General features: G+C 55.3%; 2 protein-coding genes across 8 annotated transcripts; one reads left to right on the top strand and one right to left on the bottom strand.

The window, feature by feature from the left end:
* The first annotated feature begins 5 nt into the window (after positions 1 to 5).
* DLK2 (delta like non-canonical Notch ligand 2) lies at positions 6 to 5,077 on the top strand. 2 transcript variants are annotated; one of them, XM_087438628.1, is made up of 6 exons: positions 6 to 158; positions 996 to 1,126; positions 1,381 to 1,444; positions 2,414 to 2,544; positions 3,018 to 3,162; positions 4,159 to 5,077. In XM_087438628.1, the coding sequence occupies exons 2-6, from the start codon at positions 1,051 to 1,053 to the stop codon at positions 4,892 to 4,894; spliced, it is 1,152 nt and encodes a 383-aa protein (XP_087294754.1). In that variant the 5' UTR covers positions 6 to 158; positions 996 to 1,050; the 3' UTR covers positions 4,895 to 5,077. The 2 variants fall into 2 exon arrangements, with proteins under 2 accessions (XP_087294754.1, XP_014638177.1); XM_014782691.2 differs by lacking the exon at positions 6 to 158 and having other exon boundaries at positions 680 to 1,126.
* Positions 4,999 to 24,741, bottom strand: ABCC10 (ATP binding cassette subfamily C member 10). 6 transcript variants are annotated; one of them, XM_087438625.1, is made up of 23 exons: positions 24,599 to 24,740; positions 24,070 to 24,241; positions 23,038 to 23,106; positions 21,355 to 22,573; positions 19,747 to 19,974; positions 18,978 to 19,134; positions 18,583 to 18,692; positions 16,852 to 16,931; positions 16,052 to 16,223; positions 14,216 to 14,314; positions 13,314 to 13,503; positions 12,472 to 12,549; positions 12,139 to 12,333; positions 11,560 to 11,713; positions 11,198 to 11,387; positions 9,146 to 9,489; positions 8,633 to 8,802; positions 7,980 to 8,140; positions 7,423 to 7,676; positions 6,332 to 6,477; positions 6,147 to 6,244; positions 5,802 to 5,914; positions 4,999 to 5,501 (listed from the first exon to the last, which is right to left on the bottom strand). In XM_087438625.1, the coding sequence occupies exons 1-23, from the start codon at positions 24,690 to 24,692 to the stop codon at positions 5,348 to 5,350; spliced, it is 4,647 nt and encodes a 1,548-aa protein (XP_087294751.1). In that variant the 5' UTR covers positions 24,693 to 24,740; the 3' UTR covers positions 4,999 to 5,347. The 6 variants fall into 6 exon arrangements, 3 of the variants coding, with proteins under 3 accessions (XP_087294751.1, XP_087294752.1, XP_087294753.1); XM_087438626.1 differs by lacking the exon at positions 11,198 to 11,387 and having other exon boundaries at positions 9,146 to 9,385; XM_087438627.1 differs by lacking the exons at positions 6,332 to 6,477; positions 7,423 to 7,676 and having other exon boundaries at positions 5,360 to 5,501.
* Between the last annotated feature and the right edge of the window lie 1,939 nt (positions 24,742 to 26,680).

The following is a 26,680-nucleotide window of genomic DNA, read 5'->3' as shown; positions in this document are numbered from 1 at the left end:
CGCACATTTGGCCGGCACTTGACAATCTGCTCCCATTGAGATTCCCGTAATTTCCTCCTTTTTTGAAGAAAGGGACGTTCGGAGAGGTCAGGCGGCAGCAGAGCGTAGGGGCCGGGGGAGCGCGAGACCGCGGAAGAAGGGGCGAGCTTCGGGGCGAGGTGCGCGCCGTGCGTGGCGGCGGGGTGGGCGCCGGCGGCGGGCGGTGGGGGGCCGGGCCCGCGGCAGCCCGGGGAGGGGAGGGAGGGGGGAGGCGGGCTCCGCCGGCACAAGCCGCCCCTGGCAGGCGGCCTAAGCGCGCACGAGGAGACGCCGCTGCCTCTGCCGCCGCCGCTCGGAGTCGCCTTGAGCCCCAGATTCCCGAGCGCTCGGCTCGCATGGCAGCGGGCTCGGCTCGCGGCCCCGCAGCCCGCTAGGGGCGGCCCCTTGCCCCAGCTCGGCCCTCGGCGGAGCCCGTCGGATCCGGCCTCGCTCTGAGCCCCGGGGCGCGCTGCCTCCCAGCCCGAGGTGAGGACCGCGAGGGCAGGGGCGCGCAGGGCTAGGGGCGCTCTGGGGACTCCAGGCCTGGCGCCGTGGCCGAGCCGAGCGCGGCAGAGATCGGAAGGGGACGTGGGAGCAAGTGCTGGGGGGTCCGGGGTGGGGGGCTGAAACTGCTAGCGGCCGGGAACCGGCCCTCGCCTCCTCTCCGTGCTCGAGGCTGCCTCTCGGCGCTGTCCCCCGCGGACTCCTCCGTCCAGACTGCGTTCCCAGCCCCGGCCCTTCCCGCGCCCTGACCTCGCTCTGCGCTGCCCATCCTTCGCCTCCTTCCCACAGAGTCCGTTCCCAGGTTCCTGTCTCCATTCTCATCGCCTGCTCAGACCTTCCCCACCCCCGCCCTCGCTGCCCCTATCCCCCTCTGTCAGGACATCCCTCTCCCCGCTCCGCTTCTGTCACTCGGAACCGGAATCCAAGCCGCTATCTCCGCGTCCGGCCGCCTGCCAGCCTGTGCCGTCCCACAGGTGTCCGCACGTCCGGCCGTCCATCCGTCCGTCCCTCCTGGGGCCGGCGCTGACCATGCCCAGCGGCTGCCGCTGCCTACATCTCGTGTGCCTGTTGTGCATCCTGGGGGCACCCGTTCTGCCTGCTCGAGGTGAGCGCGCCCCCGGGCTCAGGTCGAGGCCCTGTCTGGCCGTCTCTCGCTTTCACGCTGACCTCTGCCGGCCAGGGACGGCACTGCAGCCGCTCCGACCCGCGGGGTTGGCCGACCCAGGTTGTCTTTCGAATAGCATGAGAGTCTCTTCTGTCCTGCCCCAAAGCTGAGTCCACCCGCACCTCTCCCGACCCGCATCTCAGGGAGCTGAACCCTGACCCCGGGCTCAGCCCTCCCACATCAATCTCTTGCAGCCAATGACTGCAGCTCCTACTGTGACCTGGCCCACGGCTGCTGTGCGCCTGACGGCTCCTGCAGGTACTTCTCCCGAGCATGTGCTCCCAAAGCCTTTGCTCCCCATTTCCCAGCCCTCCACACCCACAATCAGGTCAAGCCTCAGGGCAGAGTGTCTAGGCGTGTATACCCTACTGTTCACTCGCCAGCCGCTCATGGCCCACAGGGCGGGCTGACCAGCCTCTCCCCACCCCTGGTTCCCCTGTGCCTCGCTTTTGGCTCATGTCTCCCCGCTTCTTTACTCTCCCAAGTTTGATCAGGATTTCTGAAACATTCCTGCTCAAGATACCAGGAGAAAGACCTGAAGCTTGAGAGTTTGGAGATTGGGAGCCATGAGGAAAGAGGAAGATAAAGGAAAGATAATTAGTTTAGCCTGGAAAAGAAAGGCTGCTGGAGGGTTGCTGGGGAGACACTCTCATCAAACAGGATCTTTCTCTATGAATTTGAAGTTGACTCACTGGGATGGGGGTTGGGCAAATTCTGTAGCAGGAGGGAAGTGTCTGGACATAAAGAAATGAGCTGACAAGGCAAGCTGCTGGAAAGGCTAGGGGTGTTGGGGACTCTCTGAAATAGGTCAGGCTTTGGCCTGGAATCAGGGTGGGAAGATAATCCTGATGACCTTTCAAGGTCACTCTTGTTTTTTAAGGGTTTCTGAGCACCTCAGACATGCCAGGAATGGTACTGGGGGCATTTATAGACATCATCTTATTTAATTTCTCCCTCAACATGTCCCTGCCAGGTGTATCCCCAATTTACAGATGAGAAAACTAAGCCTCAGAAAGTAAGTGCAGAAGCAGGACTTGATGCTGGTGTCTGATGGTCTGATTCCATATGTGTCCTGTGACCCTGCACAGCCCTACACCTACCTGGGATAGGCCTGCTTTCCCTTAGTGGCTGTCCTATGTCCTCCTGTTTTCTAGAAGCTCTGGTCTTGCCTCCTCCATTTCCTCACATCTCCCTACCCAGAGCCCTGACTGTGCTTCTCCCCCTCAGGTGTGACCCAGGCTGGGAGGGGCTGCACTGTGAGCGCTGTGTGAGGATGCCTGGCTGCCAGCACGGTACCTGCCACCAGCCCTGGCAGTGCATCTGTCACAGTGGCTGGGCGGGCAAATTCTGTGACAAAGGTAGGGGAGTAGAGAGGGTGGCTGTGGAGCTGGGGAGAACATGTGTCTTGGGAGAACACCCATCCATATTTATTGAGCACCTATTGTTATCTGGCTCAATCTTTCAAATACATGGTATTTTATCATTTTAGACTTTACACCTATCTGTTGTCTGAATTGGTCCTGAACATAACCCCATGATGTAGGCAAAGCAGCTGCTGAAAACTGTATACATTTTGTATACAGGAAAATTGTATACAGGAAACTGAGACCCACAGATGAGATACAACTTGTCCAAAGTCGCTGTGAGACAGACTGGCAGTGCCAGGAGCCTCCTGACTCCAGATTCACTGTTGTTATTTTCCCCGACACCATACCAGCCCGGGGTGGGTTTGTGGTGCAAGCCACACCCACAGAGCCTTGGATGGGAACTGGGCAGTTCTGGGTGCCAGATGTGAGGGGCTATCCCAGAGCCTTCCTGGTCTCCTCTCCAGACGAGCACATCTGTACCACGCAGTCCCCCTGCTGGAACGGAGGCCAGTGCATATATGACGGAGGTGGCGAGTACCACTGTGAGTGCCCACCAGGCTTCCACGGGCGTGACTGTGAGCGCAAGGCTGGACCCTGTGAGCAAGCAGGGTGAGTGCTGGCCCCGTGGGATGAGTGGGAGGTCAGATGAGAATCTGGTGATGGGAAGATGAGGAGGCAGGACTGTTTGAGGGTGGTGGCGAAGTGTTAGGGCTGAGAGATGCCCCACATGGGGACACCCAAGGATAAAACCCCAGCCTGGCAAACTATCCTAGTTCAGGGTTTATCAACTTTTTTTGTACCATCTGAACCATTTCTTCAACAACAAAAAATCCGTAGGAGCTGGAGGTATACCAGCTCCATGTGTGACAGCTCTGACGGGGGAGGGTGGGTGTGCGGAGGTAGAGGACCTAGGACTCCCCTCAGCCTCCCAGGGAAGTTGGGATGCAGCTCCTAAGGATGTTCCACATGGCAGCCTTACGTCTCATTCCGAGTGAAGAAACGGGCCTGCAGGACTGGACCTGTCCTCGTCTCCGCCTCAGGCCTGAGAGCCTACGGGGATGATAATAGCACACTGGCCTTAAGCCTTGCCTTTGGGCCAGGCCCTGTGCAACTGCCTGACATCGGGTTATCTCATTTAACCCTCACAATTTAGGAAGCTGGGTACTATTCTTATTTTCCTTTTTAAAACAAAGCATTCGGGGCTGGCCCCATGGCATAGTGATTGAGTTCGGCACGCTCTGCTTGGGTGGCCCAGGTTTGCAGGTTCGGATCTCGGGCGCGGACCTGCATCACTCGTCAGCCATGCTGGTCCCTGATGCCATAGCCCCTGGTTAGAGTCTCACTCTGGACACTTGCACACCTGTGGGCAATGGTCAATGTATGTGGGCAACCCACATACAAAGTAGAGGAAGATTAGCACAGACGTTAGCTCAGGGCGAATCTTCCTCAGCAAAAAAATAAAATAAATAAATGAGGCATTTGAGGTGCAGAGAGAGTGGCTCAAGGTGACACAGCTGGAAGGAGGGGGGCAGTGGTCAGGATGCCGACCTGGGCCACCCTGCAGGTGTAAGTCAGTGTCAATGCCCTCTCCCACCCCCAACCCAGCTCCCCATGCCGGAATGGTGGGCAGTGCCAGGACGACCAGGGCTATGCCCTCAACTTCACGTGCCGCTGCTTGGTGGGCTTTGTGGGTGCCCGCTGTGAGGTGAACGTAGACGACTGTCTGATGCGGCCCTGCGCTAACGGCGCCACCTGCCTGGATGGCATAAACCGCTTCTCCTGCCTTTGCCCTGAGGGCTTTGCTGGACGCTTCTGCACCATCAACCTGGATGACTGTGCCAGCCGCCCATGCCAGAGAGGGGCCCGCTGTCGGGACCGTGTCCATGACTTCGACTGTCTCTGCCCCAGTGGCTACGGTGGCAAGACTTGTGAGCTAGTGTTACCTGTCCCGGACCCCGCCACCACACAAGACAGCCCCCGGGGGCCCACCTTGGCTGCGGTGGTACCTGCCACGGGGCCTGTCCCCCACAGTGTGGGGGCTGGCCTGCTGCGCATCTCAGTGAAAGAGGTGGTGCGGAGGCAGGAGGCTGGGCTGGGTGAGTCTAGCCTGGTGGCCGTGGTGGTATTTGGGGCCCTCACTGCTGCCCTGGTCCTGTCCACAGGGTTGCTGACCCTGAGGGCCTGGCGCCGGGGTGTCTGCCCCCCTGGACCCTGTTGCTACCCAGCCCCACACTATGCCCCAGCCCGCCAGGACCAGGAGTGTCAGGTCAGCATGCTGCCAGCAGGGCTGCCCCCGCCGCCTGACCTGCCCTCTGAGCCTGGCAAGACCACAGCACTGTGATGCGGGGGGGCTTTCCGGCCCCCTCCTTCACCTCCACCCCTCAGACTGGAGTGGTCCTTTCTTGCCACCCCTTAGCTAGGGTACACACACTGAGGGACCTCAGCCTCACACCAGAAATATTATTTTTTTAATACCTAGAATGTAAGATGGGAATTTTATCAAATAAAATTATAAAAGTGCAAATGGGCTCCTTTGCCAGAAGAACCTGCCTGGAGTCGCAGATGCAAGAGGGCCCAAGCAGAGGCCTGGTCCTGGGCAAGCCTTGGGACTCTGCCCCTCAAGAAGGAGTGGTTTCCAAAGAGGAGCCCAGGGCACCCTTTTTCCCTCTGGGGAATGAGGGAGAGGTAGAGCCACAGAGGAGAATGTAAACAAGCAGCCTGCCCCTTTGCAGCCGCCCAGCAGAGGGTCAGACAGAGGGGAGACCCTGCAGGGTGGGGGACTGGGCTCGGGCCCTCAGAGAGAGGAGTGGGCTCCCTGCTGGCTGCTCTGCAGCAGCTGCTGGAACAGCGAGTGGGGCTGGCTGCGCAGGGCAGCAGGGGAGTCCAGCTCTACCACCCTCCCTGCTTGCAGCACCAGCACCCGGTCCGAGTTCAGGATGGTGTTGAGCCTGTGTGGGAGATGGTGGTCAGTGGGGGCATGGGGGACAACGCCCTAGAGAAGAAAGCTGACCTGTGTCCCCTCTTCTCCTCCCCTGGACAGCACAGGTCTGCCCAGCAGGCCTTAGTCCCTGGCTCTGTGCTAGGGGAGGGGCTGCAGACTCCCTCAGACAATGTGCTATAAAGGCCTGGGTCAGGGCCTGGAGAATGAGGAGCTGAGGTTCATGGGGGGGTGGACTCTCTAGGGCCCTGACCCCTAGGGTCCCTGACGCCATAGCCCCGTTAGAGTCTCACTCTGGACGCTTGCACACCTGTGGGCAATGGTCAGCACTGTCTTGTTGGCAAAGCGTTTGCAGATGGTCTGCTGGAGCAGTTGGTCTGTCTTCTGGTCCACGCTTGCTGTGGCCTCGTCAATACACAGGATCTGGAACATGTGGAGGGGGTGGGGGAGGAAGAGGGAGAAGAGGGTTAGCTTTCACTCCTACCCAACCACGAGCCCCCACTCCTGGCCCAGCCCAGCCTACAGCTCCCCACCTCCAGCTCTAAAAGGAAACTAACTTGGTGCCCTGAGACTTCTCCCCAACGCACATCCTCACCCCTGACATGTCTCCTGCCTTCTTCCTGGCCCTCTCGATTGTCTCCTCCTCTCGCCTTACCTTGGCATCTGTGAGGAGAGCCCTGGCCAGACACAGCAGCTGCCTCTGCCCCAGGGATAAGCTCCGGCCCCCCTCGCCCAGCTCACCGTCCAGACCACCTGCAAGGCACAGCAGCTTCAGCCCCAGGTCCCGGGCCTCTCCCTGCTCCCTCCTTCTGCAGCCCTGCAGGGGAGGTCTGTACTCACCCAGGGATAGGATCACCTCCCTCAGGTGGCACTGCTCCAGAGCCTGCCACAGGGCCCCGTCCTCATGCAGGCCCCGGGGGTCCAGGTTTTCCCTCACGGTCCCACTGAACAAAAAGGGCTCTTGGGGGATGATAGCCAGCTGGGACCTGGGGGACAAGCCGGGGGACAGGACATGGGGTCTAGGCTGGAAATGAGGCCACTTCTGCTGCAGCATGGGTTTTAGCTGTAGGTCTAGCACCTCCTGGAAGCTTGGGGATAAGATCTGAATATAACCCCTCTCTGCACCCGCACTGGTCAGCTGGGTACCGGGAACTGTGCGGTGCTCTGAAGAATACAAAGAAACCAAAGGCCCAGACTTGCTCCTTAGGAGCTTGCATCTCACTGAGGTGCAAAAAAACAGAGAACAAGAGTGAGCTAAACTGTGTGGCACTGACTCCAGCAGTCACTGGGACAGCAGTGATAGGCAAGGAGTGACCAGAGATTGAACGGGGAGGGGATGCTTCAAGGTTGGAGGCAGGCCTGGAATTGGGTCCTGGGAGCTCTATGGTAGAGCTATGAGGTAAGGCAGGGAGGGTAGGGGCCGGGGCCCTAGATCAGTAATGGGGTTTGGGACAGAGCTTCCCTACCTTTCCACGTCATGGAACTCAGTGAAAACCATACTGGGTTAACCTGGGGGTGGGGGTGGGGAGATGTTAGCCCCAGATGAGGCCACTGTGGCCAGGGGCAAGTGGCCCAGGTCTTGAGCTGTCCCAAGCACCGCCTGCTGAGCCTGAGGGCTGAGGGGATCAGTGTCGGGCACAGCACCTGGGAGTGACTCAGGAGGCAGTGACTGGTGGTCTAGAGTGGAGGGTGTATGCTGGGAAGTACAAGAAAGATGAAGCTGAAAGGTGGGCCTGGGTCAGATGGAAGACCTTGAGACCACAGTGTGAATCTGGACCTGGGCACTAGGAGCTTGCTCTCCTCACCTGCTCGTCTTCTCCGCCGCCTCGCCCCCTAGTCGGCCCCGGCTGCCCGGAGTTTATATACAGCCTTCCTGGCTAGGCCTTCCTAAGTGCCAGTAATCTGGTTCCCCTCTCCTCCCTCCCTCAGACCTGAGCTCGGCCAACTCCAGCTGGCTGGTGTCCACACCGTCCAGCAGCACTCGCCCTGAACTGGGCTCCAGCAGCCGGAAGAGCACCAACAACAGGGAGGACTTGCCGGAGCCCGTGCGGCCCACGATGCCCAGCTTCTCTCCAGGCTGCACGCGGAAGGTCACCCCGTCCAGGGCATTGGGCAGCCCTGGCCGGTACACCAACACGACATCCTGGAACTCCACGCTCCCCTGGGTCAGCCAGCCGATGCCCAGCTGGTGGTGGGAGACGGAGGGAGATGAGTGAGATGGGGAGGAACGAGAAGGAGGAGGGGGGTTGGAGAGTAAAGAGAATGAGAAGCAGACAGCGTGAGAGAAGAGGTGGGGGAATGGGGGCAAGTATAGGAGAGATGGGGAGCAGGGACACAAAGAAAAGGGGTGCCGTGAAGAACAGGGAGATCACACGGGGACATTAAAGGAGCTGAGAGAGATGGGAGGAGTGAAAGGAAAGGAACTGGGGCCATCAGGAGGGTCCTTCAGGGTTCCAGCGCGCAGGACTGGGGCGGGGGTGCAGCCCACCTGTGGCAGCCGGTCCTGGGGCTCCTGGGGCAGGTCACAGGAGTACTCCTCCAGCCGCTCGACGCTCACCAGCATGGCTTCCGTCTGCGTGAAGCTGCTCACCAGGCCCGAGAGCAGGCCCGTCAGGGACAGGGCGTAAGACAGGGACAGGCCCACCAGTCCTGGGGAAGAGGAGCACTAGCCGCTAGGGGAGGCTGAGACACTGGGGTGCGTGTGGGGAGGGGTGGGGCAGAACAGGGGAATCCCATGCTGCGGACTGTGGGCATTTAAAGGAAGCCAGCAGAGAAACAAAAAGATGCCAGGACCCAGACCAGGACCACAGGAGGCTACATGCAAGGGAGTGGAGTGGGCCTGGAGAGGCTGTGAGGGATGACAGGTGGGGCGGAGCAGAGTGCTGGGGATGGGGTGGAGCAGGGCAGGGCGAGGATCAGAAGACCCTTCTAAGTCCTAGATCCACCGCCACCTGGGCGAGTCACTCCTTAGACTCAGCTTCCTCAATTCCAAAATGGGGGCAATGAAAATTACAACACATCCTCACAGGATACTCTGGGTGGGAGGTGAAAATGTTGGGAGGACAGTGCAGGGAAAGGTAGGGGGCAGGGGGTGGGAATAACATGCTTCTGAGGTGAGAGTGAAGGGTCCCGGGGTGGCACCTGGGTCAGCGACGCCCTGCTGGTGCTGCATCAGGGCGATGCCTGCGATGGCGCTGACCACCGCGGCCCCCATGAGCTGTAGCCGAATGTCTAGCCACTGCATCGTGGCGCTGGCAGCAAACTGGCACCTCTGGTTTAGCTCCAGGAGTCTCTGGTTCTCCTCCTCAAACCTGGGGGAGGCCAGGAGGGAAGGAGGCCGCTCTACTGTTGCACTGACCCGCCCAGACTCCTTCCCCACAGAGCGCCTCCTTCTTGGAGCTGATCTGCACACCCACAGGCCTCACCTCAGGGTTACAGGAGCCAATGTGCTCTTTTGTAGGGGGGTCTGCTCTGCCTCACTATCCCTTTCTTCTGTTTCTTTCCTCTTTCCCCCAGTGCCCTTACCCACCCTTCCCTTCTCAGGAGAACTGAAGCCCCCTTCCCCCACAAGGCCTTCTTCTCAGGGGTCCCTCTTCTCCCCTTCCCCAGCCCTCATCCCCCTGGCTCTGGTTGAGAGAGGCAGACTTCACACACCTGTAGGTGGCCCTGGTGGCCCGGAGCACGGGGAGGCCAGCCAAGGTGTCGGCCAGGTGGCTGTAGAGTGGAGACAGGGTGAGGCTGCCGAGACGCCGCAGCTCCCGCGAGGAGGCCCTGTAGTGGCGCTGCACACGATAGTAGATGATGCTCAGTAGCGGCAGCAGCAGCAGCAGCCAGGGCAGGCCGGAGCCCAGCACAGCCAGGAGGCCCAGCAGGCCTGCTGCGTTGGCCAGGAGGCTGTTGAGGACGAAGGGCAGGCTGTCATCCGCACAGGCCACGTCGGAGGAGAAGCGGTTTAGGACCCGGCCCGTGGGCGTGGAGTCGAAGAAAGTCACTGGTGCCTGGGAGGAGGGGGGTGTTGTTAGGTGAGGGCAGGGCCTGGTGAAAAGGGTTTGGGGGCAGCCCTGGGGGGATGGAAGGCCCAAGTTAGAGAATAGGAAAGGGGTAGTCCCCTGAGTTTGGGGGCAGCTGGCGGAGCTTGGAGGAAGAATATCGCAGGGTGGGAAAGATGGAGAGTCTCCCATCCCTCTGGCCAATGGCGACCCTGAGGCCATGCTGGCCATTCCTCTATCTCTGTGCTGGACATGCTTACTCCCCTTTCAAGGGCGTGGAGCTCATCTCTCTCCAGAAGATGGGGACTTCAGGCCAGTGAGTGAGGTTTAGTTAGATGTCAGGAGGAACACCCTGACTGCCTGTGGCTGGACAGAGTGGGGTGAGGGCAGCAGTCAAAGTCAGTGTTGTCTCACGGTTAGGCACTCAGGCTCTGGAGTCAGACTGCTCCTTGGATTCCAGCCCTACCACTTACTAGATGTGAGACGCCAGGCAAGAGGCTTAATCTCTTAAAGGCCCCCATTCGTCATCTCAAGAACAGGGATAATAATGGAATTGCACCTCACAAGGCTGTTAGTAGGATTAAAGGCCATACATACAGCAGTCAGGTGCTTAGCAGAGTCTGCCTGGCATGGAGCAAGTGCTCGGGAACTGCTAGCTATCTGGATTCCTGTTGGGAGGGACAGTCTCAAAGACAGCCCCTTCCCCTCCCTGCCTTCCCTGTCCCCCAACTGTCTTTACTTGGGGAACAGTCCCATCTTAAGGCAGGGGACTAGGTCAAAGGACTTTCTGAAGCACCTCCTACTGCCAGCTTATGAGAAATTAATCTCTTCATAGCCTAAAGGTGTCCACTCCTTGGCTTCTGGAGGAGAGACAGGACAGTGGGCAGCTGCTCCCTGACAGCCACTGCATTCACGGCCCAGCTCTCCATGGAACCAGCCTTGCCCAGGTCACTTATACTCTCAGAGCCTCAGTTTCCTCATCTGTAAAATGGGGATAATAGTACCTACCTCACAGGGTTATTATGAGGCCCTAAAAAGATAACAGACAAAAAAGGGCTTTGTAATAATAACAACATTAATAATAATTGCTAATTGAACACTAGTATGTGCCAGGCACTGTCCTAAGCACTTTCCACATACTAATTAATTTAATCTTCATAATAAGTCTATGGGGTAAGCGACAGACTAGATATACAAATAGCAACAGGAATGGACCTTAGATACAGCCCTAAATAAAGACTGTAAGAAATGGAATGTCATTTGTAAATATACGTGCGCACAAAACAGGCGTTTTGCAAAAAGACGAACAAAAAGATACATATTAAACACAGAATGGTTGCTTATCAAGGAAAGGAGGGGAAATGGAAATAGGGTATGCAGATAAAAGGGGATGGATAAATAAGTAAAACAAAAAAGGGACCTCGCATGAACTAAGGGGTGATTAATTCTTCTAGCCCTCTGCGCTTGAAGTCCAAAATGGAAGTGACTCTGAGGAAGATTCTCTTCTCCTCATTTTACAGATGAGAAAGCTATAGGCTTAAGTAACTGGGTTGGAACCCAGGCAGCCACTCTGCTCTCGGCCTCTCCAGGTCTCAAGTTGTCAAGGACTGTGAGGGGCTATTTTCTCCTAAGGACTAGGAGGAAGGTTGGGGCCCCCGATGGAGCCCATGTACTGGGAGGGCTCCCCCACGCCACCCCCTGCCCTCTACTCCCTCACCAGAAGGACTCGATGCAGCAAGCGGCGATGCAGGGTGGTGGCTGCTCGGAGGGTGCCCGCCGCAAAGAGCACTGCCCGGAGGAGGGTGCAGAGGGAGTTGACGCCAGCAATGGTTGCATACACGGTGAGGTAGAAACGGATGTCTGAGGAGCCATTGGGGGCAGCTTTGGGCAGTGGGAACACTGAGGTGCTGGGTGGTGGGGAGGGGGCTGTGGGTAACCAAAAGTAGGGCCACTCAGGGGTCCCTTCCCCTCCCCCACACCACCTCTCCTCGTCCTCCAGAAGACACCAGCCCCAACTCTCACTCCCTGCCTGGCAACCACCGTGGGAGCACCAGGCCTGCTCCTAGCACAGCCACTCACTAGAGGCTTCCGGGGGAGAAGAGGAGCAGCTGGGCAGACAGGAGCCCAGTGGAGCCTGGGCTGGTGGGGGTTGGCGCCTCCTGGGAGCTGTTCTTGGCTGTCTTCAGCTCAGAGATCCAGTGGGAGAGCCACCAGTCAGCAGCGTTCCTTGTGGCTGGGTGGGGATGGGAAGGGAAAGCTGCGAGAGAGACTCGTCTCCTTCCTTCTAGTCAAACATCCCCTCCTCTGCCCTTGACTCTGGTTTCTACCCTTCTTCACCCTCCTGGCTCTCCCCACTGTGCTGTTATCCCATGTCCTCCCTTCTTTCCTGGGTCATCACCCTTCAGCTCTGGAGGGACCATGAGCTCAGATTTGCAGAATGGGAGCTAGCCTGGGAGGCAGTCCAGAAGATGGCTGTGGAGCACACCCCTCTCGCCCCTGGTACGCTCTCAGAATTGGGAGCCTGCCTCTGGTCCCAGCTGTTGCCCAAGCCTGGGGAGTCTCTGGGCTTTGTAATGACTAGTACAAGGTGACAGATGTGATGGGGACCAGATGATAGGGCTGTGGGTGGGATAAGGAGGCGCCACGGTTTATTCCTACCTTGCATGAGGAGCAGAGAGAAGAGGATGGCTACAGCCAGGCCCCAGCCCATGGCCCTCCAGTATGCTTGGTACACGTTGAAGGCCACGGCACCCTCCTTCTTGCTTTCTTCCTGCAGCAGGCGGCCAGATGTGCTCTCCTCCACCTCCAGGCTCTCCTTTGTCTTCTCTGGGTTCTGTACCGACTGGGCTGTGGCTGCAGGGGTCAGGGAGGTCGGGGGGGATTAAGCTCGCAGGATGACAGTTGAAAACCTCAGTGTTTCAGAACTGTAGCAAACATCTCTCCAGTGTGGGAGTAAAGAGCAAGCCCTTTCCTCTCACCCCTGGGCCATACCTGTGTCAGACTCTTGTCCTTCCTCAGCCCAGGCTTTGGGGACAGCTTGTACCAATGGCAGGATCTCAGAGGGAGGCCCTGGAAGGTAGCAGGAGAGATGAGGAGGGGCTGTCTGGGAATATACTATGGCTTTCTAAACGTGTGTGCCAATCCACCTCCTATTCTCTTCAGACCTCCTCCCTGACCCTTCCTAACAGGACCCTTCCCTGGACCCCCAGACTCTGAGCAGGACCATCAAGTCCATCCCTCTGTGTCTGGAGTCCAATCAGCACAGAGAGAAAATGTTCACTCCAGAAGGAGAGTCACAGCCACTCGTGAGCACCCTGTCCAGTCACCTCTCATTACTGCAGAGATTTTCCCTCGTGCTTCATGAAATTCCTAACACTCTGGTGGAGCCTCATTTCCTCCTGTCTCTCTCCCAGTAAACTTGCAGATGGTCATGTCCCTCTGGATAATACTCCTTCAGAGGTTGTTTTTTTTGTTTTTTTTTTTAATAAAAAAACTATTCTAAATCTGATTGCTTCTCTTCTCCAAGAACATCAGACTGTTCTCAGAGATCGTGGGCCTCTAAGTTCCCAAAGCACCCAGTCACAAAGCTCGAGTCCCAAACCCACTGGCACGTCACCAGTGTGCACCTTTCCCTCCTGCTCTCCAGTTCCTCACACCAGTTCTGGGAAGGCAGGAGAGGGTCTCCCATTAGACGGAAGGATGACCGGGCCCAGGCCACACACGGAGCAGGTGCAAGTTATACACTTGAAAATCCATCTGTCCCTCTTGCCCTGTCACACCCAGGTAGATGGCTCCCTCACTCGGCTGGGCTCCCACCTGGTGGCCCACATTACCCGCCCGGACGAGGCGCCCGGCCTCCATCAGCAGCACCACATCAGCCCTCTCCAGGTACTCGGTGCGGTGGGTGCAGAGCAGCCGTGTGGTGTGGCTCAGCATTCCCAGGATGCACTGATGCAGCAGGTGGTTGGCCACATGTGCATCCACAGCGGCCAGGGGGTCATCGAGAAGATAGAGCTCTTTTTCCTAGGGAGAGGAGGGGACACCATGGGCACCATGTCCCAGGTCCTCTCCTAGGACATGATCTTGAGGCAGTCAGAGAAGACAGTCGAGAGGAACTCTGGGGGCTACCCCTATGGCAGTAGAGAAGGAGGTGAGACCTGAGGGTGGACTTCCCTCCAGCCAAGCAAGGCCAGTGCCCCAGGGCCAGTGCTCAGCTTTGCTAGGTCCCAGCGAGGTAAGCCACATAAAGCTTTGTAAAGGGTCTTTAATTCTGCCTTGAAACTACAAAAGGGGGATGCAATGGCCAAGGGACCAACACCTCAAGAACATGGAAGAAACCAGATGCTGGGCTGGCCCTGTGGCTTAGCAGTTAAGTGCATGCGCTCTGCTACTGGTGGCCCGGGTTCAGATCCTGGGCACGCACCGATGCACCGCTTCTCCAGCCATGCTGAGGCCGCGTCCCACATACAGCAACTAGAAGGATGTGCAACTACGACATACAACAATCTACTGGGGCATTGGTGAAAAAAAAATGAGGAGGATTGGCAATAGATGTTAGCTCAGAGCCGGTCTTCCTCAGCAAAAAGAGGAGGATTAGCACGGATGTTAGCTCAGGGCTGATCTTCCTCACCAAAAAAAAAAAAAAAAAAAGAAACCAGATGCTAACGAAAATATCCCCATCCCTTCTCTCTCAGCCAAGCTCCCAAGGCTCTGGACTCCCTCATCTTTAACTTACCTGGTAGACAGCACGAGCAAGGGCAATCCGGGCCCGCTGTCCCCCGCTGAGGGTCACACCCTTCTCCCCCACTTCTGTCTGGTCCCCAGCAGGCAGGATCTGACAGGACAAGCCCCCCAGTGTTGGTGAGTGAGCTCCCTTGTACCTTGTGCCCCACTTCCTATCCCTTCACAGGGAAGAGACGGCGGCGGGTCAAGAGAGCCAGGGAGGGGCCGGCCCGGTGGCACAGTGGTTAAGTGCGCGCGCTCTGCTTTGGCGGCCCCAGGGTTCGCAGGTTCAGATCCTGGGCACGCACCAACATACCGCTTGTCAGGCCATGCTGTGGCAGTGTCCCATATAAAGTAGAGGAAGATGGGCAGGGATGTTAGCCCCGGGCCAGTCTTCCTCAGCAAAAAGAGGAACATTGGCATCGGATGTTAGCTTAGGGCTGATCTTCCTCACAAAAACAAAAAAAACAAACAAAAGAGAGCCAGGGAGTTTGAGGCGCCTGGACTTGAATTTGGGGTGAGTGAGCCAGAGGGGATAAACCATAATTCCAACAACAACTAGCATTTGTTGAACACTCTCGTGTGCTTAGTGCTTTATAGGCATCATCTCATCCAACCCCCTTGACAACCTTATGAAGTTGGTATTTCCTTTTCACAGATGAGACCAAAGCTCAGAGTAACTACCTTGCCCAAGGCTGTTCCACAGCTAGTAAAGGGCAGGACACGAACATAGATTCTTAACCATTCCATCACACTCACTACCCTGACTTTGTAACAGGCAAAGATGATGATGGGCAAATTTGACGTGAAGGCTTTCATAGGGTTTTAGAGAAGGAATGTACTCCGAGCCTTCCTGCGGCCTCAGGAGTGGTCCCCTAGCTAAGGGGTCCCCACACCAGAGGAAGCACCTATGGTGTACCAGATGGTGAGTCCCCTGAGGGCAAAGCTTTGTTCTTCATCTCTTTTCTTAGTGCTTAGAACAGTTCCTAGTACCCGGTAGACCTTTGGGAAATGCCTGATGAAGAAACAAATGATAGGGGCCGGCTCAGTGGCGCCGCACTCCGCTGCGGCGGCCCGGGGTTCGCCGGTTCAGATCCGGGCGCGCACCGATGCACTGCTTGTAGGGCCATGCTGTGGCGGCATCCCATATAAAGTAGAGAAAGATGGGCACGGATGTTAGCTCAGGGCCAATCTTCCTCAGCAAAAAAAGAGGAGGATTGGCATCAGATGTTAGCTCAGTGCTGATCTCTCTCACAAAAACAAAACAAAACAAAAGAAACAAATGATAAATGGACATAGGATGCCCCATGGTCAAACCCAAGGCCTTCTTTCCTAGGGAAGTTCCGCATTTATCTGGACAGGGTAGTGGGAATGATAGTCCTGCAGGGAACATGGGGGCTGGGTGGGGAAGTCACGGGAGAAATCTGGAATCTCATTCCCTCTAAATTCAGTACGCTGGATGTGAGGGATCTAGGGCTTGCCAGCCTTCCCTATAGTAACCTTGACCCTCACAAGCCTTCCCAGTGGGAGGTGAGGGAGGGCCTCTTGAATCAGAACCATGAGTCAGACCTACGGAGAGCCAAGCCTCGCAGGGAACCCTCCCTTAGCCCCAGAGGCCTCAGGGTTCCCCCAGCAGCTGCGCGGAACACCCAGTGACCACCACTCCTCCGGGCCCTATGCGGAAGGGGGAACTGAGCAGCTGGACACCCTGGGAGGACCGAAGGCTGACAGCCAGTCTAGGTAAATGGTGCCCAGGTAGAAGCAACCCCTTCCAAAGAAGCAAGTCTCTGACTTGAGGTGTCAGGGACACGGGGAAGCAGGTGGCCAGGTTTCACGGCCAGGTACTCACACTGAGGTCGTCATTGAGGGCGCAGGCCTCCAGCACTTCCTGGTACAGCTGGGCATCAAATGTCTTCCCAAAGAGAATGTTGTCTCGGATGGTGGCAAACTGGATCCAGGGTTCCTGGGTGGCCAGGCCAAAGCCTTTGGACAGCCCCCACACTGCCACCCGTCCACACAGCCTATAGAGAGCCAGGCCAGCAGCATGAGGGGCCAGCTCCTAAGTGGGTCCCTCCAGACTCAGCCCCTGCCTCCTAGAAGCCTCTCCAGACTGCTATCTTCTACACAGGGTCCCCCTGCATGTCACATGGCTCTCTGGATTGGCAGCCACTGAGGTCAAGGGGTCCTAATAAGGCTGTAAGCTCATTCTGGACTGGGAAGGGAAGAAATTGCTCTTTGGCTGCAGCCAAGCAGCTGTCATATCTAGATGTGCTCAGTAGAGAGTGTGCCACCACCCTGCACTCATTCATTCTCACGGTAACATAAGAAGGCCCTGCTTCACACCTCTGTTCCTCTCTGGATCCCTCCCCTGCACAACCACATCTTCTGAAAGCACAGCTCATGCTAGATATTTCCATTTATTTCTCCACTCACTATTATGGCACTTAGAACACTCCAGTGTCATGATTATGAGAACTCACTTTCTTGACTGCCTTCCTGGTCCAGACTGAAAACTCTCCCAAGAAAGGGACCAGGTCTTGTTCATCTTGGCATCTCTGGCCCCTAAAGAGGTGTCCACCACACAGCAGGGGCTAGGTAAGTGTTGCTGAAGGGCAGAGCTGAGGACAGAGTGTGCTGGAGGTTGCTTACCTGTGGAGCTCCCCAGTGATGGCGGCCAGCAGCGAGCTCTTCCCGCAGCCCACCTTCCCCACAATGCCCACCAGGACACCCTGCAAGGAAGCCACACAAGTGTCAGGTCTCCCTCCAGAGGCACTGGGTTGCCAGTCACTCCCACAGAAAGGAGGTTTCTCTAGGCCCTAGTTAGTCTGCAGGGAAGAAAGTCTCCACCCCACAGGCTGAGCTGTGGCTCAGTGACTGATGCTGTGCTGGACCTAGAGAAGTGGGGTGTTTTATTCTCCACCCAGAGGGGCTATCAGGGTCACTGTCTGTGTGAATGGCCTCTGAAGAGGAGCAGTGTGCCAGAGAGAACGGGAGGAAAACTGCCTAAGCACTTCCACGGAAAGCTCTGAGACAAGCATCCCAGAACGGGGAGGGGGAAAGAAGCACTCCAGGCTTTGCGGCCTGGATGCTGGGCTGGCTAAGTCCACCTGCAGCTAGACTTCTGACATCTCAGGGCAAAAAGCAGTGCTTTGCACAAGTGCCCACTTCTGTGATTTGCAGTTTAAAATTTTCTGTTCTCCCTTCATTTCTTAGCTGTAACATACATTCATTGAGCTATCTCCCTGTACATAAAGGGAAAAAAAAAATCCTTCCCTAGAAATAGGTGGGGCTCACAGAAATTCTGTCTGTGATGCCCCTACCCTGCCAGCTAGGGTTGACTGATCACGAGTGGGCACTGGACCAATCCGAGACCCTTCCCTGGGAATTCCCTTTCAGGCTGCAGCCTAAGGGCTCTCTGAAGTCACATCTTCTGCTCAGTGGAAAGTGGGTCCACAGGGAAAAATGAGGCAAATATAGAGAAGCAGACAGGACAGCTATGCGAGTCGAGGCTTGGTTCTGGGCTGTTGCTGAGATCTGGCTGTGTGCTCGCCTTTTGATTCTGCAATTCATCTCTATAACCTTATTATAAACTCTTGTTTGCTTAGGCTGCTCCAATGGGTTTCTATAACTTATATCCAAAAAAGCCCAAATGACACATTAGTAAAATTCCTTTGAAAAATTCCAGCCTTGTCTTGCCTGAACTAAGACACAAAACAAAACATGTAGCCCAAGCCAGAAATGTGAGCCACAGGTGGCAGAGGCAGTGGTGGAGCACCACTGGGGAACGCTGGGTTGAGCTGCGGGGCAAAGGGTTGGACTAGGGTCAGGGGAGAGTGAAAACTCAGGACTGGGGTGAACAGGAGTCGCTGTCCTGCCAGGAATGTTCTTTCAAGTACTTTGACGATGTATGCCGGTGTGAGTCACAGGGTGTGATTCCTTTTCACCAGGCTAAAAAGAAGATTATCTGTCCTATTTGCAAAATCCTTCTCCGAAAAGGCTGCTGGGCCTCTCCCCAGGTCCCCAGCCTGGGGGAGAAGCTGGATAAGCTCTGGGGTCTGTTCTGAACTCGACAGCCTCTGAGGGACACAGAGAGACAAACACACTTGTTGGTCTGGACTGGGAGGATGTGAGCTGTCTAAAGACCAAGGAGAGATGTGACTACTCTAAAAAAGCTGTGTGCTGGAGGAATGACATTCAGAAATGAGCTGTCATCTCCTCTCCGATTAGAACCTGCTCATGCAAACCCCTCCAGTTCCTCCCTCAGTAATCAGAGCTACAGGGCCATCTGGCTATGACTGGCTCTGTCCTTGTTTATCTGTCACTGAGTCTGCATCTCCCTCCTTAGTCTGGGGACTCTCACAGGGTGTCTGACCAACGAACCTTCTTCACTTCGAGGTGACTGATGAAGGTCTCCTGGCTGGTTCCAACTGGGTCCCAGGAGAACAGGGCTTCATGCAGCTCTAATACTGTAGATGGCTCTGTAGGGGGGTCTGAACAGGGAAGCAGCCACTCAACTTGGGCTTCTAATCTACAACCTACCTGCTCGGGGAAGGTACACCACGGGCATGTCGTTGGCTTGCCTGTCCCATATCTACCCGCCCAGGGCTAAGGCAGCCTCGGTCTTGGTCTAAGGATTCTCCCTGAGGAAATGGCCACCAGCTCGGCCTGGATTCTGCTGCCTCTGGCTCCTCTTGACAGTGTCTATGTCCAGCCCCCAGGGAGCCAGAGTTCCCTCCTCACCCTGTGCCAGGTTCTGCCCTCTAGCTTCCCATTACCTGGGCTGTAGTAAGCCTTGGGGTTGTGGTTGGGAAGGTCAAGGAAACGCTGGATCCGGTACAAAGACACTTTAGCCTCCAGGAGGCCATTGATCACCCAAGGGAAGTTGTTGAGGGGCAGAATGAGCATGCGCACCAGTGCCAGGGCAGTGAACACCTAAGTTGGGTAGAGCGGGGGGAAGCATCAGCTGAAGCCCAGGAGCTATCTGAAGGCCTGATCTAGGGGTGGCCCTGTGGACAGGTCTGCTGAGGGAAGAGCAGGGCAGTGGCAAAACTGGGGCTGGCTGGACAATCCTTGGGTTAGAGGCGGCCACTCCAAGAATCCCTGAAATCCCAGATGTTCCTCCAGGGTTGCATCTTGATAAGCACACAGGCCTAGCTCATCCTGAGATGTTCTCAGAATTTCCAAGTAGCAACATCAGCTGGCGCTGGCTAGACCCAGCACTGGATCATGGATTTTTTCCCCAGGCCATCAGAATGGGGATAAGGAGCCTGGGCCTGACTGGAAGTTGGAAACGAAGGAAGAGGAGACAGAAAAAGAGGAATTCCTTCACAGAGGGAAGTGTTATATATTTGAGGCCCCAGAAAAAGGTCACTTCAGAGAATTTCCCCTTGGTCGGGAAAGGATAAGGTAGCCAAGGATCCTCCTCCCCTCCTTCCCAGCCAGCACTGAGGGCCTGAGCCCACCTCCCCACCCCCCTGCAGTCACCTTGCTGCTGCTTCCCTCCCATGCTCTCTTACAGCCATCTCCTCCCCTCCTGGTCCTCACCTTGGTGGCAGTGAGCTGGTGCCCCATGAGGACATAGGTGATGAAGATGATGATGGAGATGACAACTGGCAGGGCAGCCCACAGGTACACACAGGCCGCATCCAGGTATTTGACGACCCGGAGTCGCCCCAACTCTCGAGCCCGGCAGGCCTCTACTCGGACCCCCAGCGCCTGCTCCCACCCGAAGAACTTGATCACCCGAACGCCACTGAGCAGCTCTGTCATGAGCTAGGGACAGGGACAAGAGAGCAGTGTGAAGTGGAGACACTGCTCCTGTGCCTTCTCCTCGGCCCGTCTTCCCCAGGCTCCTGGCAGAGCATGTTGAATACTCTGAGCCCCCAGATACTCTGTACCTCCCCAGTCCTGGTTGTCCTCACCTCAGCCCTTTCCAGAAATCCTGCCCTCAAACCCTTTTCAGCCCTGGGTTGCTTGCCCTGCCAGTCTTTTACTTCTCCTCCATATGCTCCAGCTGAGGGCAGGTCGGAGCTGGAATCCCCCCACCTTCCTAGGAGATGAAGTGGTGGAAAGTGCAGGGGCGTTAACCTGCTGGGGTAAAGCCCTCCTTCCATTAGATGAGGGACTAAGGACTATTTCCCAAAGCCAGAAGTTGTGGGCTTCAGAGGCTGGTCACCAGTCCGACCTATGGCTTGGGTAGTATGGGAACTATGCCTGTAGGAGTATACAGCTATGGGAGGCTGCAGCACAGTCCAGGGTCACACAGGCTGATGGGCCCAGGCCAGATAGGCAAAGGCCAGAGGAAATCCTTGGATCCTAATATTTGCACATCCACAGCCTGTAAGCTAGGGAGGCACTGGAGCCTTTCCAGATGGCCCTGGAGACGTAGCGTGTAGATGTCATGGGTAGGGAAAAAGGCCTCATCCCATAACTAGCTTTCAGGGACACACCCTTCGATTAGCACTCCAAGCTATTCCAGTAAGAGGTGGACAACTATGCTGTATAGACCCCCCGCCTGACATCCCCTCTGTAAAGGTCCCCACAATCACTGCAGAATCCAGAACTGACTCAGCCAGACCCTCAACACCTAGAGTTGGCCCAGGCAGGAGAGTGACCTACTCCCTTCCCCACAGCCCACCCCTAAGAGGTAGCTGGGGTTCTCCTAGGCCTCTCCACACGCGGCCATGGGATGGCGCCTAGATGAGGAGGTGGGAGACTTAGGTCCTGGCTGTAACACTAAAAACCCATTTGGTCCCAGACCAGTTACCTCCTCCCTCCTAGGGCTGCTGCTTAGGGCTGCATGAACTAATACTATAGTACTAACGGGCCACATTTATCTAGTGCTCCCTTTGTGACTGGCACTGTACCAAGCATTATCTCAGATGATCCCCACAACAACCCTATGACGCAAGCTACTATTATCCTCATTTTACAAATGAGGAAGTGGAGGCCCAGAGGTTAAGTGACTTGCCTGAGGCAATTAAACTAGTAAGTGGTAGAGTTGGAATGTGAATCCATGTCTGTCTTTCTCTAGTCTGAGCTCTTAACTTCTAATCACACTCTCTCTCTCAAGCACCGTGCATGGGAGGACCTGGGGACCAGGATGCTGGGTGGGGTCTCCAGACTGCTGAGAGACCCCAAACAGCCCCTCACCTTAACCCGCGCATCCTTGTGCTGTAGCATCTCCTGGTTGCCGGCCATGATGCGGGTGGCAATCACTTTGTTGACAGGTACCAGCAGCAGTGCCAGGATCAGACCGCCCACAAAAGCCACACCCACCTGGTGGTGCAGCAGGTAAAGAGTTATGGCCAGCTGCAGGGGCAGGCCCCAGGCCTCATGGAAGCTCCCAGCAAAGTTGAGCAGCCGCTCAGAATCAGTGCCTAGTAGGTTCAGGGTCTCCCCGGTAGGAGGGCGTCTGGGCCCTAGCTGTAAAGCCTTCCGGTACAGGATGTTCAGCACAGCCCCCCGTGCCTGAAGTGTCACCTTCCGTACCTCATACCCATACTGATTCTGCAGCACAGCGCCCAGTACGGCCCCACCGGCCAGCCCCAGGGCATAGAGCAGGCCGTTGCTTAGTGGCTCCTGCCCCCCCTCAAGGAAGCCCACCAGTAGGGACAGCAGCAGGGGCCCTGAGAATCCCAGCATGGTCCCCACCAGCTTCAGCAGTCCAAGTGCCAGGTAGCGCCGCCCAAATGCCCCATACAGGGCCCTCCACAGCCGGGCCCCCTCCTGCCAGTGTGCCTGGAAGACACGGGCCAGGTAGGTTGGGTGCAGCCTGCGGGGGAGGCGGCAAGTGTCCTGGGGCTGTCGGAGCTCTCCACGGGCCCCGCGGGCCAGCAAGGGTGTCAGCCAGGCATAGGAAAAGCGTGACAGCCAACTCTCCCCATCTTCAGCTACCTCGGGTTCCTGTCCCTCGGATAGAAGGGGCTCCTGGGCCCAGGGTTCCTGTGGCGCCCCAGGGACTGCCCAGCCCAGTCCATAAGCCAAGAGTGCAGCCAACTGCAGGATGAGAAGGCACAGGCGGGAAAGGGGCCCTGGGAGAAGTGGGGGCAGAAGTGTGCCTCGCTGGCAGTGCCACAGCAGGGTCAGCACTAGGGCTGGGGCTGGCAGGAAGGCAGCCAGAGCCAAAGCCAAGGGCCCCCGGGAGCGGCCATGAGGGGAATGCGCCAATGCCCACAGGGCCAGGCTGTGGCTGATCCAGGCCACAGCTGCCACGCCCCCTGCCAGCACCTCTAGCCCTATGGGCCCTGGGCCTGCCCCTGGTGGCAAAGCAACTGGAAGGAGGTCTAGTAGTGGAAAGACGGAGAGCAGGAAGGAGGCTGCAAGTCGGAGGCGCCAGCCAGAACTGCAGTGTAGGATGTAATCTGGATTCCTGGGGACAAGGGGGAAAAGAGAAAAGGAGGCACATCATGGCTGACTCAGGGCCCAAACATACCTCCAATAACTCACTTACCTAGAGAGAATCAACTCCCTTTTCTGTCTTGCACACCTTATTTCTATCCCATTTTACCCTGGAATCCAGGGTCTTTTCTCCCAGGAAGTCTTCCTCGATTAACCTAATCCATTTTCTAATGTACCCACATTTCTGATCATCCTTTCACCACAGAAATTGACAATTTTTTTTTTTTCTGTGAGGGAGATCAGCCCTGAGCTAACATCCATGTCACCCCTCCTGTTTTTTGCTGAGGAAGATTGGCCCTGGGCTAACATCTGTGCCCATCTTCCTCCACTTTCTATGGGACGACGCCACAGCATGGCTTGACAAGCGGTGCGTTGGCTGCACCGGGGATCTGGACCTGCGAACCTCAGGCTGCCAAAGTGGAGCCGTGCACTTACCTGCCACGCCAAGGGGCTGGCCCCAGAAACTGACAATTTTGAGTTAAGGTTGTACCAAACATGAAGACCCTAATTAGAAAAAAAAAAAAAAAAATCCTAAATTTTCATACAGATAACCACTAAGTGATGAGTATTCATTTTTACGAGAGTTATCTACCTAATAACCCTTAAATTCACCTGAAGCACTATTAGATGAAGAAAAATTTGACTTACATACAGCTTCTATACTCTAATACTACAGCCTAAATTTTATGAAATCTCAGAATATTCTACTCTGTCTTACCAATGGTTGTAGAAGGTGGTGTGGATCATTTTTGTGACTCCATTAGCTAAAGAAAAACCTCTTTTCAGTTTTGTCTATATCTTCTTGTCATGCAGAAAACATATTTAATAAACAAAAGGGTGATCTGTCTGCCCTAAAATCAAGTACAGGAAAACATGGCTGCAGCAGACAATATTAGAATGTCTTGAAGGTTCATATAAAAAGAGGACTGTTATTCCCTTTATTGGCAGGGCTGGGTTACTAAAAAAGTTTAATTGTCGAGTGCTTTAGGTTTCTTTAAAAAAGTCCAGCTGATCACAGTTATATGGAGGGGTTTGCATTGGAATAAAAGGCAACCGTTAATAATTCTATTTCCTGAGATGTGGGGACAGAAGAAAGAACATCGGGCTCTTGGAGGCTGGTACACTGACCCCAAGTTAGCCATCAACCAGTCTTATAATCTGAAAATCTACAAAAGTGATGATTTCTATCACGCGCTGGGCCTTTAAAAATGTGCCAGGCACTGCACTATATGCTTAAATGCATTATGTGATTTAAACCTCCCAACGATGTTATGAGGCTCAGAGAAGATACATAACGCCCCAGAACAGCCACACGGCTCCAAAGTGGTAATGCCCAGATTTTATTCTACTTTTGTCCGCCTCCAGAGTCCTCACTACGTATTCTGGTTATCCTGCCGCGGAGATGAGGGTTTCGGGTCAGGTCTGCAAGCACACATGGACAGATGTCTTACACCCGTCTCTACCCACCTCGGGGTGCCCCAGTGGCAGGCACTGAGCACGGCGAGGAGCGCGTGGGGCAGGGCGCTGAGCACCAGCTGGGTGAAGCAGTGGCCCGTGGTGTCCCCCTCCCACAACGGGAGCGGATGCAACACGCTGGTGCCGCACAGCTGGGCCAGGAGCCGCTCCATGGAGGCCTCACCTGCGGGAAAAGCCGAGGGTGGAGAGAGAGAAGGTTCCTCCCAGAGAGGGGGAATCCCTTTTCCCAATGGCGAGGTCCAGGCAGGGAGCGTGCACCCGGGGCGGGGGTGTGGGGGGTGTGTGTGGGGGTGTGGCGGGAAAGAGGACAGCACGATGACCAGGAAGAGGAGTGGTGTCAGCTGACCCTGACAGCGCGTCCCAGCCGGGTCTCCCCGCCTCCAACTCCACGCTCGAAACAGGACTTCCCCTCGCTTCCGCCACGAAGCCAGACCCCGCCGATTCTCGCGTTACCTCAAGCGGTAGACTTGGGGGCGATTTAGCTCCCCGGAACTGGCGGGTTTCTGGACCGGTCACTCACCCTGCCTCCTTGTGTTCCCGCCCCAGAGATCCGGAACCGCTAACCTGAAGAAGCTGCTTTCCACCGGATCCCGAGATCCCGAGCACTGGTGCATGCAAAAGAGCGTGCCGCGGGGTTGGGGTGCTGGCCAGGCTCGCTTGGCACCCCCTAGAGGCGGGATGACCTTTCAGGCACCGTTCGCCTCTCCCATTCGCCGGGCTTCTGCGCGCATGCGCACTGCTCTCTGCTTCCGATGATAAGCAGTGCGCTGGTGCATTTGCAACCTTGCTTTTCGGCGTGGTTATGCTGCCTAGCTAGCGTGTGGGCTGATCTCGGTACTAGAGCAACGTCTTTCATACACTCGCACGTAAAGTACTGGCTCCCATCTGTCTACTGTTTATTAGCAGGCACATGCATTGCACTCTCTAATTCTTAAAGCTTACAGAACTGGGAAGCCAAACATGCGTGCTACACGGACGCATAATGGCACTTCAGGACACTGAGACCATTTTCTTCCTTATTCCAAGGCTGCATGGCTTTGGGGAAGTTACCTAACCTCTTTGAACCTCAGTTTCTTTATCTGTACAAAGGGGGCAATAATGATTACTGGCTCAACACAAAGTTGACATAAGAGAAGCCATATTGTAGAAAAGAAACCATATTGTAACTTTGGATCACCTCTGACTAACTAACCCAGCTGGATATGTACCCTCCAGGAGATCTACTTGCTCTGTAGATTTTATGACCCCAGCTTGTGTATGTACCTCCTAGCTGTGATAAGACGATTTCTTTGTTCTTTTGAGTTCCTTAGTAATGTGATGACCACCAGACAGAGAGTCTATGCTCTTTTGAGTTCCTTAGTAATGTGATGACCGCCAGACAGAGAGTCTATGCTGATAGCCATCGGCAATGACAACTGAAAGATCTGGTGTGGTGACTCCCAGTCTGTAATACCAGAGGGTCAACATTCCTAACCGCCTGCCCTATAACCCACTGGGCTATATAACTGCTTCAAGATTCTGTGCCCTGGTTAAGATGGTTCTTTTGGACATTAGTCGGCCATCTTCCCCCTTGCTAGCAAGCTCTAATAAAATGCCCTTTCTCTGCCACCATCTTGCCTCTTGATGACTGGTTTTTGTCTTTCTGAGAGCATATCATGTGCTTTGTGTGGTAACAATACCAAAGTACTATTGGAGAGTTGCATAATTAATTTAAAATGCTTAGAGTCCCACAAGAAATAAATCTTTTAGGGAAGCAATGGAAAAAACATAAGCTTTATAGTTAGATGGACGTGGGTTTGAATCCTGACCCCACCAATTTTTAACAGTGTGATCTTGGGCGAGTTACCTCTGCATCTTAGTTTTATTATCTGTTTATTGGGCCTGGTATCTACCTCACACTATTATGTACAGCACCCAAAGAAAAGTAGCTCCACAAATAACTATAATTATCCTGTTTAATCTCAGTAAGAAGCCTGGTGTCTCTAAGGTCAGAAATTAATATTCCTGTTGTTATAAATTGAGAAATGTAGGTTTGCATTTCACATCCCCCAATAATCATTTAGGCAGTTAGTGGCTGCTAACACAAAAAAAGAGACAACCAGACGTTGTGTGCCTCCTTATGAAAAATAAAATATTCTTGCTAAAAAAATGTGTTCAGATATGTTCAATCACCACAGTCAACTTTAGAACGTTTTCATCATCTCAAAAAGAAACCCTGTACCCTTTAGTTATCAGTCTTTTATTCCCCATCACCCACCCCCAGCCCTAATCTGTCTGTTTCTGTAGATTTCCCTATTTTAGACTTTCATTTCAATGGAATTGTAATATGTGGACTTTTGTGACTAGCTTCTTTCACTCAGCATAATGTTTTCAAGGTTCATCCAAGTTGTAGTATGTACCAGTACTTCATTCCTTCCGTCTTTTTATGGTGGTAAAATATACAAAGCATAAAATTTACCATTTTAAACATTTTAAGTGTATAGTTCAGTAGTATTAAGTACATTCTCATTGCTGTCCATGGGCCGGCCCCGTGGCTTAGCGGTTAAGTGCCCGCGCTCCGCTGCTGGCGGCCCGGGTTCGGATCCCGGGCGAGCACCGACAC

This window comes from Ceratotherium simum, chromosome 13 (assembly GCF_057802395.1).
Source record: "Ceratotherium simum simum isolate JZ-2026a chromosome 13, ASM5780239v1, whole genome shotgun sequence".
Classification (NCBI taxonomy): Eukaryota; Metazoa; Chordata; class Mammalia; order Perissodactyla; family Rhinocerotidae; genus Ceratotherium; species Ceratotherium simum.
Note: the sequence above shows the minus strand (reverse complement) of the source record. Positions and strands in the feature narration are given on the sequence as shown.